Raw genomic sequence first — 22779 nt, forward strand, 5'->3', positions numbered from 1 at the left:
ATTAACACTTCATACGCTGTATTTATCTTCACAAATTTCTCATGACTGTCTTTGTCCTGTTGATTTTGATCAGGATGATGCTGCAATGAATATGTATACAGTAATTTTTTTTCATGTACTTTAAAGCCGAATAAAGGCTGTATCCCCTAGCTCAAAATAGGTATATTTTCCCCAAAAAATGCTAATATTTTCCCCTGAAATGCCTTGTGCACTTCTTCACCAGAACCATTACTTTTTTTTTGTTTTGGGTGTTATATCGCGACGTTCCAGCTTTACTGGTGGAGGAAGACCTCAGGTGCCCTTCCGTGCATTATTTCAGGCACGAACGGGCACTTGAGTAGAACCACCGACGTTCCGTAAGCTAGCTGGATAGCTACCTCACATGAAAGAATCCAAAGTCCCTGTCGGGATTCGAACCCACAGCGGTGAGGGGCAAGTGGTTTGAAGTAAAAGACCTTAACCACTCGGCCACGGACGCCCCAGAACCATTACTAACAGCATCTGAATTACATTAGCTAGAAGACAGAAAGATGTCCTTATGGCCTCTGCTACGTACCATGCATGTTACATAAACAATTTAAGAATGAAGTACTTTAATATCAGTTTACATACAGATTATTTTTTGGCATTTTCTATATTATTACATGGCAATCTCAGTTGATTTTAAATAAGTGCGTTATAGTACTTAGTAGAACGGCAAAATGTAAAGGAGAGAATTAATACAACATTTAAACAACTTCTGATTAATATGCCTATTAGGCTCAAAAGATTTCTCTGTGACAATTTATCTCTGATATTGAGTCTATTGATCATGTCTCTTACCAAAAAAAAACACAAAAAAAACATCTTTTTTGCAGGGAAAATAATCATCTCTTTTTGGCTAGGGAAAACAGCCTTATTGGGTGTAACTGTATGAAAAATAATATTTAAACAATATCATGTAATATACCTCTTTCGAAAGTTTAATATAGGCATCCCTGATCTCTTTTTGGGTTGCAGTTGGAGGTAAACCAAGGGCAGCATAATGACTATTGCTGTTGAACCTGAAATATGTCAGAGCAGATTTAAATATTTGAAAATTCTTTTGACACTTGCAGTAAAAAGTAAACATTTAACTTTATACATGCTAAACATACAAATTGGAAAGAAATAGACTTATCTGCCTTCTGAAATGGTGTCACTTTTTGATAATGAACATACATGTATACAGTACTATACACAGAGTTTGAAGCCAATAGCTTTGATACATTTGGTTTATGAGAAAACAGAACTTAACCTTGGGCAAAAAATCTGAAAAGCGACCAATGCAACTTTGTAGAAATTAATTTCAGGATTATTTACCCTTTAGAAATGGCATCACATTTTGATAATGAACATGTTTACAGAATTCAAGAGAAAAGTTAAAAACTTTCTGAGAAAAATTGACAGAAAGGTAAACAAATGCAAATTAGTTTATATAAAGTTATTTTAGTTTGATTGTGTTGGAAGATATAAGCATAAGTTATTGAAACACTTTCTAATAAGTTCCTGGAACCAACCAGTACTAAGCAATGAGTGTAGTTTCCCGCTCACGGACACAACAGCTTAACTTTAACAGGATTTGAACCACACAGCAGACAATCTTTAGGTAACTGGTCTGACGTGTTAACCACTCGGCAACTCCACCACACTTAGAGAGATTACCTACCTTTCAGAAATGGGGTCAACATTTTCATAATAAACATGTAGTGATGATGTGCAATGAGTTTCTGAGAAACGTTAAATCTGTTTATAAGTCTCTGAGAAAAATTACAATGCCAAATGAACATGAGGGCCAAGAAAATAGCTCCACTTTTTATAAAGAAAGGGAGCTATAAATAGTTAAGAGTAGAATTTTAAAATATTAATAAATTATATTAAAATATTAAATTGTAAGTATCATTCTATTCAATGCAACATACCTGACAAACTTGGTAGTGTTGAGTAGCCTCTGCAGACACCCTGTGCACTTTGTCAAGTTATAAAACATGCTTGTGTGTCTTTTAATATCAGTCACCTTCATCTTGCTTGTTAACTTTCACAACCATTTCTCACTTCTGAAACCACATGATTCAAAATAAATGCTTGATCTATTGACCTCTCTTTAATTTGAACTTTCACATTTCTTCACATTTTCTCTCTTTAATATTGCAAATACTGAAATATGGACAGAAAACCCCAGGCAGAAAGCAATGGATATAGTGATGAATCTCTGTTCTTTAACTTTAAGTTTCAATAATGTGTTGAATTTTCTCAATCTGTAATGAATTTTTTCATTATCACTTCATACATTAATCCTACATGATGAACTTGTAAACCTGTGAATTTTATACATAATTAAGGAGACCTGGCTGAGGTTGTTCATTTTTAGACAATACTCTTTGTGAATGCTAAATTGGGGTTTATTACAATTGTAACTTCCCCTTGTACTTGCTTCATTTATAAAACAATTGTTCAATTAATTAAATTTGGACAAGCAACTGTGTCTATTAATTAAAAGGGACAAGTTGTAACGGTCATTCTCGATATGCTATAAATGAATTAGTAACGATTCGCCACACTAACGATTCGCCACATAACGATTCGCCACAGAGTAATAACGATTCGCCACAGTTAAATAACGATTCGCCACAGTATGATTATAGATCTAACAATGACTTTTTTAGTTATCAACAAACTTTTTCCTTTCGTTTTAATAATTTGACAATGACAATAATTTAATAATGTTTCTTTATACAAGTAACATGAACTTAAAGCCCCCATCGCGGATTTTCAATTTATCAAAGTAACATTATTACAGGAGTACATTTACAAGAAAGTAATTATATATGTTGATTAATCATAAACATAAATGTCAATTAATATAAGAAGAAGAGGAGAAATAGTTTATTTCGGTAACTTATACATTTACAGTATATCTCGTTACATAATAAATATAATAATTCTGTGGTCACATGACCAAAGCAAAGAAAAAAATAATAAGAATAACATAAAAAGTTTTAACTGATGACATTCTTACTGAGAACAGACAGCTGCAAATAAAGGAACAAAGAACATCACAATACCATTATCATTCATAGAAATAAATATATATTTCATATATTATATATATGTCAAATAATAAAAAAAAAATATTGCAAAAACATGTGATCATTACGAAAATTGATTTACGATAATTGATTAAAGAACGCATATCTAAAACATTTGTCACACCTTTTATTTTAACAAGCCAATCACCTTAAATTGTATAAATATTTAATTGACGCCGAAATAATCATTTAATTATCTGACAATGTGAGCAGATTTCAAAACAATGCGGCAATTAAGCTTATGTATGTAAATTTTGTAATAAAATATGTTAGTTATATAAATACCTTATCTAAAATGTGTACAGTAATGTAATTTTGGTAATAATTATATTTATTTTCATTTATTCAATTAAAGCTGTTTTCTTTTAATTTTACAGTTTATATAAATAACGAAGTTTAACTTATAGATCTACAATTTGTAATGTAATTTTGGTAATAAAATACTAGTATTCATGTGTCTTTATTCAATAAAAGCTGTTTTCGTATAATATTCCAGTTTATATAAATAACGAAGTTTTTCTCATCTACAATTAATTTAATGTGTGATGTAATTTTGGTAATAAAATATTTGTTTTCATGTGTTTTTGTTCTATAAATGTTTGTTATTATATTTTTCCAGTTTATATAAATAACGAAGTTATAAAATGTGTTATGTAATTTTGTTAATAAAATATTTATTTCGTGTGTTTTTATTCTATAAAAGTTGTTAGTATATTTTTCAAGTTGATATCAATAACGAAGTTATAAAATGTGTTATGTAATTTTGTTAATAAAATATTTGGTTTTCGTGTGTTTTTTATTCAATAAAAGCTTTATTCAGTGTAATTAATCTATGTAATTAACAAATGAAATATAAAATGGAAAAACATTTTCCATCAACAATTTGAAAACAGGTGTGAAAAAGTTTGTATTTGAACACGTGGCGAATCGTTATTTATCTGTGGCGAATCGTTATTACTCTGTGTCGAATCGTTATGTGGCGAATCGTTAGTGTGGCGAATCGTTACATTACCTTATAAATCAAGCGTATCTAAACAATCAACGGCCATTAATTGTGCGCAATATAGCATTATTTGTAATTTTGTATTTTCAATTTTTGTTTGATGTAAACAAGGCGACACTTTGGGTTCAAAATAGTCCAATAGATTAGACATTACAGGCTTGTTATAGTTTTATGTTGGTCAAGGCTTCAAGCTCATAAACGCGTAGCATTTTGAAAAATTAAAAAAATGTCTGTTGACTTGCCTTTCAAGCTTTATTCAAAAGCTTATCTTCTGTTCTTTCAATTGCATGGTCTATCATGAACATAGACTCTCAAAAAATGTAGTTATCCAGTCTTTGCCTTAATTTTTTTTTCAGCACTAGCCCAGTCGGGCTAGCAGCTTACAAATTTCACTAGCCCGAGCACATTTTAACTAGCCCGAACCAAAATGGTATTTTTTGCATACATTTTGTACAGAAATAACACTTTCTATAATTATGTTTTATATACCATTTAACATTATTAAAATATCAACAAATCAACTTTTCTTCCTTTCATTATTTAAATAAGAAGAGTTTAAACTACATATGAAAAGAAGATATTTTGATATTTCTGTGGCATTGTCCACAGACACTGAAAAAAATTTGTTTAAAAACTTAAAAAAATACTTCTCCTCGTTGTTTAGTAACCATGTAGGCTGATACATGCATTGACAACATATTTAAGTTCCTTTTCGTATTACTTATATCATATTTATTTTTTTTGGTGTGTTCCTTTTTGGCTTAGTGCCTTCAAAATACTAGAGAAAAGACATATTGTGAAGCATGAGATGATGCCTAATAAATGTCTAACAATCAATAATATTTCATAAGCGTTTTAAATCTAGAGTAAAATGAAAATTCTGGGGAAAAATTTATAAAAAGAATTTGCATTGTCTTATTATCAAATTTTATTGCCTTCTAAAAAGTTCCTTCTTTTACATGACTTATAATAAAATATTGATTCAATGTGAAATAATTCAAAACTTGCTCTGTTAAGGCAGGCTTCAATAGACTAGGGTTTGTTTAGGATACACAGCAAATTAATGACAAGACTCATTTTTTTTTGTTGCTGACATGTTGTTGTTTAAATGTGTCACATTCTTTTACAATCAGCTATGGTCAGCATGAGTCTTCATTCATACTCTATTTCTACATTTTAGTGCCTGTTCTTTGGTTTTAATTATTTAAAATTGAAATTAGAATTAAAGAAAAATAAATGTAATAGATTTAAAACTTTTATACAAAAAATATTAGTCTTTGAAGAAATTGTCTGTAACTGTAAACTTGTTACGAAAATATCGAGTACAAAACTGCAGATGGCAAGGGAGAAATATGTTTTCCAGTAACTAAAGTGGCTGAAAGTACAACATTTTTCTTTATTTTGTAGCAAAATCATTATAATATATGTCTAAACAAATTGAATATTAGGTTAAGTCCTATGATGATTACACCAAATTTAACTTTATTTCAGAAACTCCCAAGAGTTACCTTCCCTTTGTACTCGATGTCACTTCCTGCTTACTTTAGTTTTCAACTTACAGAAAAGTTGACAATAGTGCTTTTAATTTTCCATCCAATTCAGCCGAAATAGATTGTATTTTCATAAAGCCAAAACATTGCTATCTGTTTTTTTTTTTTTTTTTTTTTTTTTTTTTTTTTTTTTTTTTAACAGTTTCATACTGAATTTATTGAATAAGTTGAACAAAATTTTTATATACAAGACTTTGGCAAGTCCATGAGCCATTTCAAGTTTAACAATAACAATGACAGTGAGTTTTTGCTATGGTAGTGTAGTACATGAAATATCATTTTATACATTTTATAGCATTATAGATATGTGAATTGAACCAAAAGTAACCAGCCTTAATTGCCCCAAGTATCAAGCCCAAGTTGACCAGGCTCTATTTTCTAGGTTGAAAAATCTGGAAAAGAGGTGATCTCCTTGGAAACTACAAAAATTACATGAGAATTGCAAAATTGATTTGATTGAGCTCTTTCTTTTTCCCTTAAATGAACTCTACTTAAACATCAGCTTTGAATTTCTTTCAAAGATCAACTTGGAAAATAGAAAGACATGCAAAAAATAATTAAGAATTATACACTGAAATAAATTGAAAATCATATATATTTGTGCTATCAGTCTGATTAGAGCAAAAGTGTTGCAACGCTTTACAATTTCTGGTCATTTTAACAATAAGAATAATTGAGCCATGTCATGACAAAACCAACATAGTGGGCCTGCGACCAGCACGGATCCAGACCAGCCTGCACATCCACGCAGTCTGATCAGGATCCATGCTGTTGGCATACCAACTCTATTACAAGTAGAGAAACTGAAAGCGAACAGCATGGATCCTGATCAGACTGCACGGATGCGCAGGCCTGTCCGGATCCACGCTGGTCGCAAACGCACTATGTTGGTTTTGTCATGAGGCAGCTCAATTATTCTGTAAAAACAGAGTGAGAAAATTATCTAAAATTTTGCACACAAGTTTTTAGCTGGACCTACATTAAATGGAACATTTATCTCGGAAAAGAAAAAATTCTAATCTCCAGTGTTTATTCTAGAATTCGAAAAACAGGGGGAATTTTATCCAAAAGTGAGAATTTATTACATTTGTTGATCTTTTTCCTTCATTGTCTATGTGGGATTTTTATCGAAAAGTGAGAAATTATTACATTTGTTGATCTTTTTCCTTCTTTGTCTATGTAAAATTTTGCCCCTGCCTCTCAAAAAATAGGGGTGAATTCTCAAAAATATGTGTAAATCCCCCAATCACCCCTCCTAGAATAGACACTGAATTCTCATTATGTCAAATATTAGCTGAGTGCCTTTAACCCATTACTTCATATACCGCTTTTTAACGCCTTTTTCACCCCCCCCTTTTTGTTGTCTCTAATGGTGAAAAAATGCCTTATTTAGGCCCCAAACACTTGTTTTTGTTTGAGAAAAGTTGTTAAACAAGAGCTGTCGGTAGGACAGCAACGCTCGACTATTCTTAGTGCTTGATAGTAAAAAAAATGCTTGATACAGTTACCCTCTCCTGTTTACAGGTTGGGGTCATGATGGTGAACAAGTGTGCAAAGTTTCAAAGCCATATGTCAATGGACTTTGAAAATATTTGAACTATTACAAAAACTTTAACGTAAATTCTAAGTCAAAAAAGGGGCATAATTCTGTCAAAATGCTTGATAGAGTTACCTCTTCCTGTCTACAGGTTGGGGTCATGATGGCGAACAAGTGTGCAAAGTTTCAAAGCCATATGTCAATGGACTTTGAAAATATTTGAACTATTACAAAAACTTTAACATAAGTGGTTATGCCGACGCCGACGCCGACGCTCGGGTGACTACAATAGCTCTACTTATTCTTATCGAATAGTCGAGCTAAAAAGTGACCACTTTTTCGGCGCGGCCCCCCAACCAAAAGATACATCGGGGGGTGGCCAGAAGGGGGATGTGCCCCCTTCTTTTTTTTTTTTTTTTTTTTTTTTTTTTTTTTTTCAGGCCCCAACTGGGTAACCCCATTTATTTCAAATTCTTTTACATTTTTTTTTTGCTATCTGGTACTCTGCATATTTCCAACATTTTCTTAATTTGGATACGAAAAAAGGCCTCGACCAGACGGGCTACCAGCTTGGAATTTTCACTCGACCACCCGCAAATTTACTCGACTCGGTCGTTCGGTCGAGTGGGTTAAGTCGAAGACTGGTTATCAATTAAAAATAAAATATAAATATCAATCCATTTCGCTCATCGGCCATACTGGTTAAGTAAAGCGTTTTACAGATTGATTCCAATTTTTTGAACGGAAAAATATATTCAAACACACTGACAGTGCATGGGCAATTATTTCGTTGAAAAAATATTCCGTCTCATTCAAACGCTTGCATTTAAATTAGCCAATCAGATTTCGCGCACTGTATGGCGGCCATTTGTATATCGGCTGTACAAGGAATTTAATTAAATGAGAGGATTTAATCATGACTTTTCGGATGTGACAGTTTAATTATTTTGTTAAAAGGTATTTATTTTTTAGTTTTGTTCATAAATAGGTCAAAATTAATGTAAATACACGCTGTCTTAATTGTTTAAATGCATTAGATCTAAATCGATGTCTAATGTCAATTTATTTGCTACACGATTTTGCAAAGATCTGTTAAGACCTAACGTAACATGGAAAATGAAAAATGTAAAATATCAGATTAATGAATGATAAATATGAAATAGGTTACGTATAGGTCTTATAATTAGGACTAGGTTCAAAATGGCCATACAGAAGCCTAGAGCTGTCATTGATTCAGTGCAAAGCATATCAACGATATATCGATATCAAGTGACTAAAATCAACGATACACCGATATATCGATAATATCCTATACTCACTTGTCTGTCATTCACTTTCATACCTGTTTCAATGATTTCAGTCAAAAACATGTTCTGTACAGTGTCTTGTCCACTGCATGATTTTTTCTAGAAAATATTTTTTGTCACCATTGCTATGAAATAATTCCATTATATAACAAAAGCATAACATTAGATATAAATAACTGCTTCTGTATATATTTTGGGTGAATTTTATAATTTCTAGACATTTAATTTATTAGTCAAAAGTATCGATTTTTTAGAATGTGTATCGATTATTGATCGGCAAAAAAATATCTATGATACATCGATATTGTCGATATCGATGACAGCTCTACAGAAGCCTAGATTCTAGTGGCCGCAGACCTCGGACAACAAGTGACCGCTATTTTCTTTGCCATTTATATTGGGATTTTCTAAGGAAGTGACCGTAGCATAATTTAGACTGTATCATATGGTTTCCCCTGGTCGGGTTACCCCATAACTTATGAGTTTTAAAAATGTTACACTTTGGCAACCATGATAAAAAAATCACAATAGGAAATTTCAGATAAATACAGCATTTCAAAGTTTTAATGTTGATAAATTCTTAGAAAGTGGTCCGGGCAATTTCAGGGCCGAGTTAGGCCTTGACACAAAATTATTTTGGACAGGCCTCAAGTCGAATTTAGACTATTTTAGGGATTCACAAAATTATCACTAACACCTCGTATCGCATGAATGTAATCATCGTGACAACTGGTAATTGCAAAGATTACAACACATGCTTACACAGAAATTAATGCAATTCATATAGAGACTCAAAAGCTGAGTTTAATTGAAAATTAAATGTAAGGTCGTCACCTTCAGTGTCCGCCATTACTGTTGTTGTATAACGTGAAAGGGACGCAACTTTGCAAAGACGCTTTCGATTTGTATAACTCTAGTCACAAAACATGATTTTAATAGAAGTTTTATATAAAGTTAGATTTCGATTTGTTATACAGTTTTTGGCGAACTATTTCAGTCTTTAATACCATTAAAGAAAAAGAAAATGCCAATAAATGTCTTATTAAAATGTCTTTGAACTTGTCCCTTAATAAAAAAAAAGTAATAAAAGAAATAATGTTGTGCTTGTGTATATCCAGGGTCTTTGAAATATAATTATTTGAAAGACCCTGGTAATATCAGACATCCTAACAAAGTTTGTTTACAAATAAGTTTGACACTTATTATAAAAAATCTTTTGGATATGATAAAGTGGCATTTTCAATATTTGCATTACATGTTCCTATCTGCAAAATCTGAAAGACTTATACTAGTTCTTTGATGTTACTCTTTTATAAATCTAATGGAGGGTTGTTGTGTTTAAATTTGTCTATTTTTTTATTGTCACACACTATTACTAAAGTATGTCTAAATTACTACTAACTGGATATTTTGGTTATATAAAAGCTCGGAAAGAAATACATGTATTACAACAGGACTGTATCTATAGTTGCCCACTTCAAGTGTACTATATTTTTTTATATGAATTTAGACAGGTTCTATAAGACGCTGTATAAAGGTTTGACTCTGGCAAGTTTTAAATCAACAGGACATTCATGTAGTTTTCTCTAATAGACAACTTTATTATAAAGGCAACATGTAATTTTAGAAAGCAATCTTCCAATCTTGATCCATCCTTTAAAAATTCCTGCAGATACTTAATTATAGCGAAGATGTAATTTTTCCTGACATTATTGGGTTATTTACGTCAATAATGATGTCATATGATATGACGTGTCAGCAACTCTGCATATATAATATCTTTCTCGGTTGAGATAAAAAGAATATTGATCTACGTGTGAAACGGCACGCTTACCACTGTATCAAGGGAAGTAACCGCTGTGAGCAGAAAGTTGTAAAATCGAACTTGGCCACTGTTATGCAAAGGTAAGAGAAAACAACGAAGACATTAAATTTTTCTAAATGTTCCGAGGTGGGTGCCTTTTATTATAATTTCGTTTTCAGTTATTAAATTTGTACTTTTTATGTGTGAACGTTTGAAGTCTTACTGTTTTATAATGATCAGGAAATTTGTTATAGTCCATTTCGTACCACGATCAATTCGCTCCAGATGTATTCGTACTATCTTTGCCTAACCAGAAATGAAGCTCTTGGATGTTTTATATCGTTTCAGATTTTACCAGGAAGTGGTCCTGACAAAGTCTCTTGTGCTATTGTAACTGACAAAGTATTTTTCGGTGGTTTCCATTGGAGATTGAAAGCCATGCCACCCATTCAATACAAGTATGCAGGCAATTTCCTGAGACTGTGTAAAAGAATTGATATCCAATGGTAAATTGTGTTGAACATTATGCATTATGTGTGTCATTATCTCAATTATGTGGTTGCCACTTTACTATATTGAAAACTCAACAGAAGTATTTAACACAATAAGTTAATTAAAGTTAATTAAAGTTGAGTAACAGAGATCTTGCTATATCATATCTGTATATTGCCTAATTGACCTTTTCGAAAACCTAGCTAAACACTGTTTTCTGGTATGTTACGGATTTAGCTCTGGGGAATTACACCAAATGAGAACATAACACAATTGCATGTTATTTCTATTTTTCTATCATTATTTTACCGTTAAAGGTGAGAAAATTGATGTGTTTAATTGAAAATGATCAATATTGAGATTATTCCTTTAATATCTATTGCAATTTACAAAAAATAAATTGTTTATAAATAAAAATCAATAAAATTATAACAGTTGTAGTGGCATCTTCCATAATAAATAGACAGATATTCTCTGCGTAATCTTGTGTATTAAGTTTATATTTTTAGCTCACCTGTCACAAAGTGACAGGGTGAGCTTTTGTGATCGCTTTTCGTCCGTCGTCCGTCCGTCGTCCGTCCGTCGTCCGTCTGTCCATCCGTCCGTAAACTTTTACTTAAAATGACATCTCCTCATAAACCACCAAGCCAATTTCATCCAAACTTCACAGGAATGTTCCTTTGGTGGTCACCTTTAAAAATTGTTCAAAGAATTTAATTCCATGCAGAACTCTGGTTGCCATGGCAACCGAAAGAAAAAACTTTAAATAATTATCTTCTTTTAAAAAAACCCAAAGAGCTAGAGCTTAGATATTTGGCATATAACATCTTCTAGTGAGTGTCTACCAAGTTTGTTCAAAAAAATGCCCTGGGGTCAAAATTGGCCCCGCCCCAGGGGGTCATTGATTTTCCCTATATGCATATAGTAAAAACTTAAAAAATCTTCTTATAAAGAACCCAAAGAGCTAGAGCTAAGATATTTAGCATGAAACATCTTCTCATGAGCTAAGATATTTAGCATGAAACATCTTCTCATGAATTGGCCCCGCCCCGGGGGTCATTGATTTTCCTTATATGTGTATAGCAAAAACTTAAAAATCTTCTTTGAAAAAACCCAAATAGCTACTGTTTAGATATTAAGCATGAAACATTTTCTACTAAGTGTCTACAAAGTTTGTTCAAATAAAAGCCCTGGGGTCAAAACTGGCCCCACCCCAGGGGTGTCATTGTTTTTAACTATATGTGTATAGTAAAAACTTAAAAAATCTTCTTTTAAAAACCCAATGAGCTAGAGCTTAGATGTTAAGCATGAAACATCTTCTTATAGGTGTCTACCAAGTTTGTTCAAATAAAAGCCCTTGGGTTAAAATTAGCCCTGCCAGGGGGGGGGGAGGTCATTGTTTTTCATTATATATGTATAGTAAAAACTTAGCATCATGAAACATCTTCTAATGGGTGTCTTCCAAGTTTGTTCAAATAAAAGCCCTTGGGTTTAAACTTGCCTCGCTCCGGGGGGCCTATATACAGGTGAGCGACCTCAGGGCCATCATGGCCCTCTTGTTGTATAGAATTATTCATTCAATGATATTTAATTATTTTCTTTCAAAGAAATAACTGCTTTATTTCACTTTAATTAAAAAAAAAGACACAAAGAGTTTGTTATTACAGTACACTCCATTAGTTAAATTTTCCAGAGCTATGTACAGAAAGTACCGGAAAACGGTGTTAATATGTGAATACTATCAGTGATTTTTCTCGCTTAATTGGGAAGAGGCCTTAGCCTCTTGATTTTGGGAAAAAATATTGCTAAAATTGCTAATTTGGGAAGAAAAAAGCAGGTTTAAGTTTAGAGTTTTGGGAAAACTGCATGATTTTAAAGAAAATTTCAATTGGGAAGAGGCCCTTTTTCGGAGTCTGTTATATAAGTAGGAAAATCACTGACTATAATCCAAAGTGTCCATGTATTATTGAGGGCACAAAGAGAGAGAGTTCTCAGAGAGTGAGTATTTTGTTAAGAAGGCATTATCTAAATAGGCTAATCTCTAAATACTAGCAACACTACAGGCACAACATATATCCAAATAGGGTTAAACACTCATAATTCAATGCACAACTGAACATAAGGCAAGATTTTATGAAACCTGTATGGGATGTTTCTATAAAAATATATGCAAATCAAGTATGAATACAAATTGTCTCATATTTAAAACTAACAGTTTGTGGGATAGATCAAAGGAAAATTTTGACATTCATTTTTATCATGGATTTTTGCCTTTACTACTACTGTGCTTAATTAAGATACATGTATGAATGATGCATCTCTTGATTTGTAATAAATGATGTAAGGGCCACCATAGTTTTCTTTGTTTTTGCTCTCTATATGTGTACATCTTTTGTTCTAACCCTTTTTTAGCTCACCTGTCACAGGGTGAGCTTTTGTGATCGCTTTTTGTCCGGCGTCCGTCCGGCGTCCGTCCGTCGTCCGTCTGTAAATTTTTACTTTAAATGACATCTCCTCATAAACCACTGAGCCAATTTCATCCAAACTTCAAAGGAATGTTCCTTTGGTGGTCACCTTTGAAAATTGTTCAAAGAATTTAATTCCATGCAGAACTCTGGTTGCCATGGCAACGGAAAGAAAAGACTTTAAATATCTTCTTTTAAAAAATCCTGAGAGCTAGAGCTTAGATATTTGGCATGAGCTAGAGCTTAGATATTTGGCATGAAGCATCTTCTAGTGAGTGTCTACCAAGTTTGTTCAAATAAAAGCCCTGTGGTCAAAATTGGCCCCGCCCCAGGGGGTCATTGATTTTCCCTTTATACATATAGTAAAAACTTAAAAAATCTTCTTATAAAGAACCCAAAGAGCTAGAGCTAAGATGTTTAGCATGAAACATCTTCTAATGAGTGTCTACCAAGTTTGTCCAAATAAAAGCCCTAGGGTCAAAATTGGCCCCGCCCCAGGGGGTTATTGATTTTCCCTATATGCATATAGTAAAAACTTAAAAAATCTTCTTTTAAAATACTCAAAGAGCTAGAGCTAAGATATTTAGCATGAAACATGTTCTAATGGGTGTCCACCAAGTTTGTTCAAATAAATTCCCTTGGGTCAAAATTGGCTCCGCCCCGGGGGTCATTGGTTTTTTCTTATATGTGTATAGTAAAAACTTAAAAAATCTTCTTTTAAAATACTCAAAGAGCTAGAGCTAAGATATTTAGCATGAAACATGTTCTAATGGGTGTCCACCAAGTTTGTTCAAATAAATTCCCTTGGGTCAAAATTGGCTCCGCCCCGGGGGTCATTGGTTTTTTCTTATATGTGTATATATAGCAAAAATTCAAAAATCTTCTATGAAAAAACCCAAATAGCTAGAGTTTAGATATTAAGCATGAGACATCTTCTAGTGAGTGTCTATCAAGTTCGTTCAAATAAAAGCCCTTGGGTCAAAATTGGCCCTGCCCCGGGGGTCATTGATTTTCCTTATATGTAGCAAAAACTTAAAAATCTTCTATGAAAAAATCCAAATAGCTAGAGTTTAGATGTCAAGCATGAAACATCTTCTAGTAAGTGTCTACAAAGTTTGTTCAAATAAAAGCCCTGGGGTCAAAACTGCCCCGCCCCTGGGGTGTCAATTTTTTTAACTATCTTTGTATAGTAAAAACATAAAAATCTTCTCTTAAAAAACCCAATGAGCTAGAGCTTAGATATTTAGCATGAAACATCTTCTTATGATTGTCTACCAAGTTTGTTCAAATAAAAGCCCTTGTGTTAAAATTGGCCCTGGCATGGGGTGGGGGGCTGGTCATTGTTTTACATTATATGTGTGTAGTAAAAACTAAACATCATAAAACATCTTCTAATGGGTGTCTTCCAGGGGGCCTATATACAGGTGAGCCACCTCAGGGCCATCATGGCCCTCTTGTTTAATGAAAAACATTTTATTTTTATTTCAGTTGTGCCTTTTTCCACCAAAATTTTCGGAGAGCAACATCAGAAACATTCTATGATGTTTTGGGTGTACCACAGGATGCAAAAGATACAGAAATCAGAAAGGCCTTTATTGAACTGAGTAAAAAGGTTTGTTTTCATTTCTAATTTGCTCTAATGAATTTACTTATTTTATTTGCGTATGCTCACCACACTAAAATTTCTAATTTTGAAAGGCAAATTTTGGGTGGGGGGTAATTCCCAGGCAAATTTTGGGTGGGGGGTAATTCCTGGGATCGCCTATAGAAAAGCGGGACCCGGGATCGTATTAAACATATTATAGTAATCCCGGGAATTGACTACCTACTCTCGGTGTATTATTAATTATTATTATTATTATCATCATCATCATTTGAATAGTTTTGTAGAGATTTCTAAATAAGTTTGATTTGTAATACAATGTAGTTTTGAAAAATCTTTAAAAATAACATATTTTTTATTTTTTTCATGATTTTCAGGATTGTATTAAAAAATATAGGGATCCCAAAACTTGTTTCAGGATTGTATTAAAAAATATAGGGATCCCAAAACTTGACCAGTCTAAGAAGATATTTTTCAGATAATCCGAGAACGTATTAAAACATAAAGGGATCCTGGGAATTGACCAGTTCAAGAATATAGTTTTCAGAAAACCCAGGATCGTTTTAAAATATATAGGGATCCCGGGATTTGGCCAATTCAAGAATATAGTCTTTAATTTTTCCAATTAATTAGGCATATAATTATAAGTATTGTGATTTCCGCATTTTAAGTTTATAATAGATAGTTCTAAATATATTTAAATCCTAAGTTAAATTAATTTATCGTTCATTACATACAATAAAGATAAAAACTTAACGTTTAATCCTCTTTCATTACGACAATAACCAACACAAATATAGTTTATTAGTTTTCCCTCTATATCTAATACGATCCCGGATCCCGGGCGTTCCGGATCCCGGGATTTTTCCCCCACCCTAATTTTGATGCAAATATAATGTAAAAAAAAGTCACTGTTGTAATGAACAATATAGGCTAAAGCCTAACAGTCCAACACTTTCTTATGTGATTTTCTTAGTAACATTATTACTATATATATGCAAATGAAATTTTTAACAAGTGCCATGCTATTTAACAATAACTCTTTTGATTTTCATACAATAAAGCATTACATTGTATGTTGACAGTTTATTTAATTGAAAGTTTTATCATATTTGCATACTTAGGTAAATTTCTCTTGTGTCAAATTTGCATCATAATTAAAATCTACTATGTATCACATTGGCATCATGATGTTAGTTTATTTTCTTGCATCCTGATTCAAATTTATTCTGTATTATCCTAACACAAATTTACTCTTTATCACAGTTGCATCCAGATGCTAATCCATCGGATAAATCTCTGCATGACAAATTTGTGAAAATCAATGATGCATACAACATACTCAGTGATCCAACAGAGAGGAAGATTTACGACTACAACCTGAAACAAGGGTTCCATATGGGGGCTCATGAAGTACCTACTTCACAGAATTGGAACCCAGAACATCCACAGTATTATTACCACCCAAAGTTTTATAAGGACCCAAGAATGAGGTAAAATTTCTTTTATGTACTGTAACATCATTATTATTTGTGGGAACAAATTTTCGTGGATAAGTCATTCCACAACAAAATTCTAACAAAATTTTGTTTTGTCTGCTGTAAGATTATTTTGCATTACTTTATTTATATTACATTTTGGAAAAATAAACAGTTAACAAATCTATAAACCCACAAAAAATGTTCTTTGTGACAAAACCACGAAATTTCATGCAAGCAAACAAAATTAAGTGAATCCCACTGGAACTCATCGACAGATACCCAAAGCTGAACCATTTACATTTATCATATATTTAGCTCGACTATTCGATAAGAATAAGTAGAGCTATTGTAGTCACCCGAGCGTCGGCGTCGGCGTCCGCGTAACCACTTATGTTAAATTTTTTGTAATAGTTCAAATATTTTCAAAGTCCATTGACATATGGCTTTGAAACTTTGCACACTTGTTCACCATCATGACCCCAACCTGTAGACAGGAGGAGGTAACTCTATCAAGCATTTTGACAGAATTATGCCCCTTTTTCAACTTAGAATTTATGTTAAAGTTTTTGTAATACCTCAAATATTTTCAAAGTCCATTGACATATGGCTTTGAAACTTTGCACACTTGTTTACCATCATGACCCCAACCTATAGACAGGAGGAGGTAACTGTATCAAGCATTTTGACAGAATAATGCCCCTTTTTCGACTTAGAATTTACGTTAAAGTTTTTGTAATAGTTCAAATATTTTCAAAGTCCATTGACATATGGCTTTGAAACTTTGCACACTTGTTCACCATCATGACACCAACCTGTAGACAGAAGGAGGTAACTCTATCAAGCATTTTGACAGAATTATGCCCCTTTTTCGACTTAGAATTTACGTTAAAGTTTTTGTAATAGTTCAAATATTTTCAAAGTCCATTGACATATGGCTTTGAAACTTTGCACACTTGTTCACCATCATGACCCCAACCTGTAAACAGGAGTAGGTAAATGTAGCAAGCATTATTTTTTACTATCAAGCACTAGAATAGTCGAGCGTTGCTGTCCTACCGACAGCTCTTGTTGATTGCATGTTATGTCCAGCTACATGTTAATCAACCGTGAGTATCCGACAATATCTGGAACAGGAAGTGATTATCCTTAACAAACAGTATAGAGCCAGGCCAGCCTGCATATTTGTGGAGTCTGACCAGGTTCTATACTGTTGGCAGCTCAGTTTGTGTATTTTGATATTAAAATCCATAAAAGTTTTAATAGACTGTACCTTATACAAAGCAGGGTATGACCATTACATAAATTTAGCAGGTTAAGGGATTAAGAAGTATTTGAGCCGCATCGCGACAAAACCAACATAACGGGTTTGCGACCAGCATGGATTCAGACCAGCCTGCGCATCCGCGCAGTCTGATCAGGATCCATGCTGTTCGTTTATAAACCCTATAACAAGTAGAGAAACAGATAGCGAACAGCATGGATCCTGATCAGACTGCATGGATGCGCAGGCTGGTCTGGATCCATGCTGGTCGCAAACCCATTATGTTGGTTTTGTCATGACACAGCTCATTTGTGTGTTTACTGATGATCTGCTACCTACATTCTGGACCAGTGCTTTGGTCGATATTTCAAGGAATAGTAAGGATACCCAACTTGGCCCTTGTGTCTGCTTAACATTCCATGTCTTATATGTCACTGAAAATTCTGCATATTTTTGCGATAATATTTCATGTGTTTGATTTTTTCAGAGAACCCCATCATGAATCAAGGTCATAACTCTAGCATGGGATTTTACTGTATTGTAGAATTATATACATTTGTAACTTCCTGTATAATCAAGGATAAAGTGCCATTTGTAATTGAGCTGACTGTCAGAAACTGACAGTTCTTGAAAGTAGCCTACAATGTTCAGTTTTGTCAGGAGCATAATTAACTTCTACATTTATGAATGTTCTCTATTGTTATTAATTTAGGCAAAGCTTATCACAGAAAGTGTTCCTTGTAATAAAATGAAACGATTATCTTGATAACCATAATGTGTCCTTAAGATGAAGGTTTGACTTCAAAGTTGTCAAGAAATAAAAATATGAATAAAATTCAATTAATTTTTCTATTCACTTTAGAAAGGAAGCAGCAAAGGCATGGACCCAGAATTGTGGACCGTACTTCAATGAATATATGAAAGATGACTATAAAGATCCTAAGGATATCCCACGTGAAGAGCGACAGTTCGATAGAGTATCTGTTATTCTAATGCTTTCTATGTTGGCAATAGTTGTTTATAACTTATTCTTCCTTTCAAGGAGGTAGGAATACGTTGTTTTTGTGCGATATCTAAATGTTTATAATATGCACTTCCTTTCCATGAGGTAAGAATATGGGTTTTTGTGCGATATCTAAATATTCACATTCAATGCCTGCTTTTGGGCTGTAACACATGACTTTCCAATATTTACTTTATTGGACACTTACTTTTAAGGACAGTAGCAGAAAGTATTAGATTAATTATTGTCCTTTGAAAATGTATCATATGTTGTCATTTGCAGTGTTTTATCCATAAACTTTGGATATAGAATGTGGGTTGTTCTATTCTGCTTGTGACTGAAATAATGCAGAGTGACTGACATTTGCAGTGTCAGTTAAACTTTAAACCCAGCAAGCAAATTTTGGATATAGAATGATTAACTGTTCTGTAAAATAAAGGATATATTTGAGAAATCATTTCAGACTAGAATGGCGAATCGATCAATATTGTTTCACCACCCTTGTACTGGTCCAAATCCGGGATTGTTAAATAACCATTTATTATTATCCCCCGCCGAAAAGGCGGCGGGGGATATAGAAATAGTCTCCGTCCGTCCGACCTTCCGACATTTTTGTCCGGAGCATATCTCAAAAAGTATTTGAGGTATCAACTTGAAACTTCATAGGTGGATAGACCTCATTGAGGAGGAGTGCAGTGCACAAGAATGATAACTCTACCCTGCATAATTTTTGAGTTATTGCCCTTTGTTATTTTTCAAAATTAATTTTTGTCCAGAGCATAACTCAAAAAGCCTTTGAGATATCAACATGAAACTTCATAGGTGCATAGATCTCACTCAGGAGGTGTGCAGTGCACAAGAATGATAACTCTACCTTTCATAATTTTTGAGTTATTGCCCTTTGTTATTTTTCATACTTAATTTTTCACCTGAGTGGAGCATAACTCAAAAAGTGTTTGAGATGTCAACATGAAATGTCATAGGTGGATATATCTTATTGAGGAGGAATGCTGTGCACAAGAATGATAACTCTTTGCTATATAATTTTTTAATTTTTGAGTTATTGCCCTTTGTTATTTTTCATACTATTTAGTCCGCAGCTTATCTCAAAAAGTATTTGAGGTATCAACTTGAAACTTCATAGGTGGATGGATCTCATTGAGGAGGAGTGCAGTGCAAGAATGATAACTACCCTGCATAATTTTGAGTTATTGCCCTTTGTTATTTTTCATACTATTTAGTCCGCAGCTTATCTCAAAAAGTATTTGAGGTATCAACTTGAAACTTCATAGGTGGATGGATCTCATTAAGGAGGAGTGCAGTGCACAAGAATGATAACTCTACCCTGCATAATTTTTGAGTAATTGCCCTTTGTTATTTTTCAAAATTAATTTTTGTCCAGAGCATAACTCAAAAAGCCTTTGAGATATCAACATGAAACTTCATAGGTGCATAGATATCACTCAGGAGGTGTGCAGTGCACAAGAAAGATAACTCTACCTTTCATAATTTTTGAGTTATTGCCCTTTGTTATTTTTCATACTTAATTTTTCACCTGAGTGGAGCATAACTCAAAAGTGTTTGAGATGTCAACATGAAATGTTATAGCTGGATAGATCTTATTGAGGAGGAATGCTGTGCACAAGAATGATAACTCTTCCCTAAACAATTTTTGAGTTATTGCCATTTGTTCTTTTTTATAGTATTTTGTCAAAAGTATTTGAGGCATCAACTTGAAACTTCATAGGTGGATAGATTTTACTGAGGAGGGGTGCAGCACACAAGAATGATAACCTACCCTGCATTATTTTTCAGTTATTGCCCTTTCTTATTTTCAGCCATCAGTATTCATATAGGTTTCAAATCTGTAATCACTTCAGCCATCAGTTTTCATTACCAAAAGACCTCTTAAAATTGAATTATTCTGCTCTACTACATATACACTCTTCCAATGAGAAAACACTTTCGGCGGGGGATAGCCATGTTGACATGGCTCTTGTATTAATTAAAAAATATATACCAATTCCCGATAGAGCAAAAGAAACAAAAATCTATATGGTATAAAAAAAAATTTTTTTATAACTGTTACAAGATACCAAAAATGAAAGGTTTTTGAGATAGTAAAAATTAGAATAAAAGCATGATGATTAATTTATTTGTGTTTGAGAAATAAATAATGACTATGGGCCATTTAAATATCTAGGTTATAATGGAAGCTGTTTTAAACTCCACTTTTTGCCCTTGTGATCCCAACTCCAAGCATTGATTTTATTTAAGAAATGATATATCCCAAACTGTGATTTTATCGCTAAATAAAATCACGGATTAGGAATTCGGATGCAAGGAATTATTTCACGAGGGCATTGCCCGTGTATGAAAATGATGCACATCTGAACGATAAACAGTGATTTTATCAGGCTATAAAATCAATGATTTGGATATATTATTTCAATTCTAAACCTGAATATCAACAAATAAATGCTTCCGTACTTGGTATCAAGTTAAATTGCATCCGATTTGTTTCCGTACTTATTTTCAGCCCATCGTGTTTTTGATGGCTATGTCATGATGTTGAATGGTTACATCATATGTCTAAATATAGAATGTCAACAGTGATTTTATTGCATAATCATACACACTTTCATTCTATATTCATAGGGAAAAATGCGGGTCGTGTAAGAATAAGTGATAATCACTGGTGACAATATATGATTTCTTAATTGTGCAATGCTAAATGGTCATTTGTCTCTCACTGTTGATTCAGAAATCATGTGGGATAGTAGTCTGTCACTTGCTGAGAAATTGGCAATTACTGGTTAGTTGTCTAGGAAAGTTGGTTAGATGGATTGACCACCAAGATAATGACCTAAAATGCGTAAAAATCAGCGTTAAAGTCAAGGAAAAAAAACCACAACAAATTCATGCTATTAAAGCTTCGCTGGATATAGAAAATATTTCACCCTTTACTTATATTGCATTATTTTAGAAGGCGGGCTCAATATAGTGAAGATGAGATGAAGCAGATGGCAAAAGGATATCATGAAGCACTGATAGATGATCCAAATGGTTCCGGAAAACAAGTGTAAGAGAATTTTTATGTGTTGAGAAAATCTATGTCCTACTGTGGTTACTTGTAGGAAAACATAAGTGAGGGTGTAGGAGTTATATGTTATCATTTTGTTTGTACTGTAAAATCTCACTTGATCAAAACAGAGTGAGTTGATGAGCTGAAGTGTTGCACACAAGTTATAGACATACATCAAATGGAACATTAATCTCAAAAAATATTTCCAGTCCTTTCATGGCAAAAAACCTTTGTGGATTCCCTTTAAATCTTGAATCTTTTTACTTTTTAAAAATCTTTTTACATTTTTCTTAAGTTTGACTTTCTTGAAATATTTTGGCTCATCTGGCAGCATTCAGCTTTAAGCCTTAGTGCACCAGTAAAGGTTTGATCTTTACAATGTTGTTTAATAAATAATATATCCCAAACAGTGATTTTATCGCTCAATTACGTCATCACTGTTTGGAGTTCAGATGCGAGGAATTATATCATGAGGGCATAGCCGGAGTGATATAATGATGCGCATCCAAACAATAAACAGTGATGTTATCAAGCGATAAAATAACTGATTTGTATATATTATTTCGATTCCAACATTACATTGACAAATAAATGCTGACGTACCTGCTATTAAGCAAAATTGCTCCTGATTTGTTTCCGTACTTATTTTCAGTTAGTCGGATTTTTAGCTCACCTGTCACTGTGACAGAGTGAGCTTTTGTGATGGCTTTTCGTTCGTCGTCCATAAACTTTTACTTTAAATGACATCTCCTCATAAACCACAAGGCCAATTTCATCCAAACTTCACAGGAATGTTCCTTTGGTGGTCACCTTTGAAAATTGTTCAAAGAATTTAATTCCATGCAGAACTGTGGTTGCCATGGCAACCAAAAGAAAAAACTTTAAATATCTTCTTCTAAAAAAACCCAGAGAGCTAGAGCTTAGATATTTTGCATTGCATGAAACATCTTCTAGTGAGTGTCTACCAAGTTTGTTCAAATAAAAAGCCCAGGGGGTCATTGATTTTCCCTATATGTATATAGTAAAAACTTAAAAATCTTCTTTTAAAGAACCCAAAGAGCTAAAGCTAAGATATTTAGCA

At 33.2% G+C, this 22779-nt stretch overlaps 2 protein-coding genes across 2 annotated transcripts; one reads left to right on the plus strand and one right to left on the minus strand.

Moving 5' to 3' along the window:
• Positions 1-6: 6 nt before the first annotated feature.
• Positions 7-9410, minus strand: LOC132713284 (chaperone protein DnaJ 2-like; the record flags this gene model as incomplete). The annotated part of the gene is given in 4 exon segments (XM_060695800.1): positions 7-80; positions 950-1043; positions 1941-2075; positions 9339-9410. Coding segments are annotated over 3 exon segments (269 nt in total), but the record flags the coding sequence as incomplete, so codon positions are not given.
• A 905-nt stretch (positions 9411-10315) lies between these two features.
• LOC132713283 (dnaJ homolog subfamily C member 4-like) lies at positions 10316-21738 on the plus strand. Its single transcript, XM_060695797.1, has 6 exons — positions 10316-10409; positions 10657-10814; positions 14754-14877; positions 16135-16361; positions 18473-18655; positions 21600-21738. Exons 2-6 carry the CDS (start codon positions 10747-10749, stop codon positions 21697-21699), a joined length of 702 nt encoding a protein of 233 aa, XP_060551780.1. The 5' UTR covers positions 10316-10409; positions 10657-10746; the 3' UTR covers positions 21700-21738.
• The last annotated feature ends 1041 nt before the right edge of the window (positions 21739-22779 follow it).

The sequence above is a fragment of the Ruditapes philippinarum genome, unplaced genomic scaffold (assembly GCF_026571515.1).
Source record: "Ruditapes philippinarum isolate M1 unplaced genomic scaffold, ASM2657151v2 ctg14773_1_1_1_1, whole genome shotgun sequence".
Classification (NCBI taxonomy): Eukaryota; Metazoa; Mollusca; class Bivalvia; order Venerida; family Veneridae; genus Ruditapes; species Ruditapes philippinarum.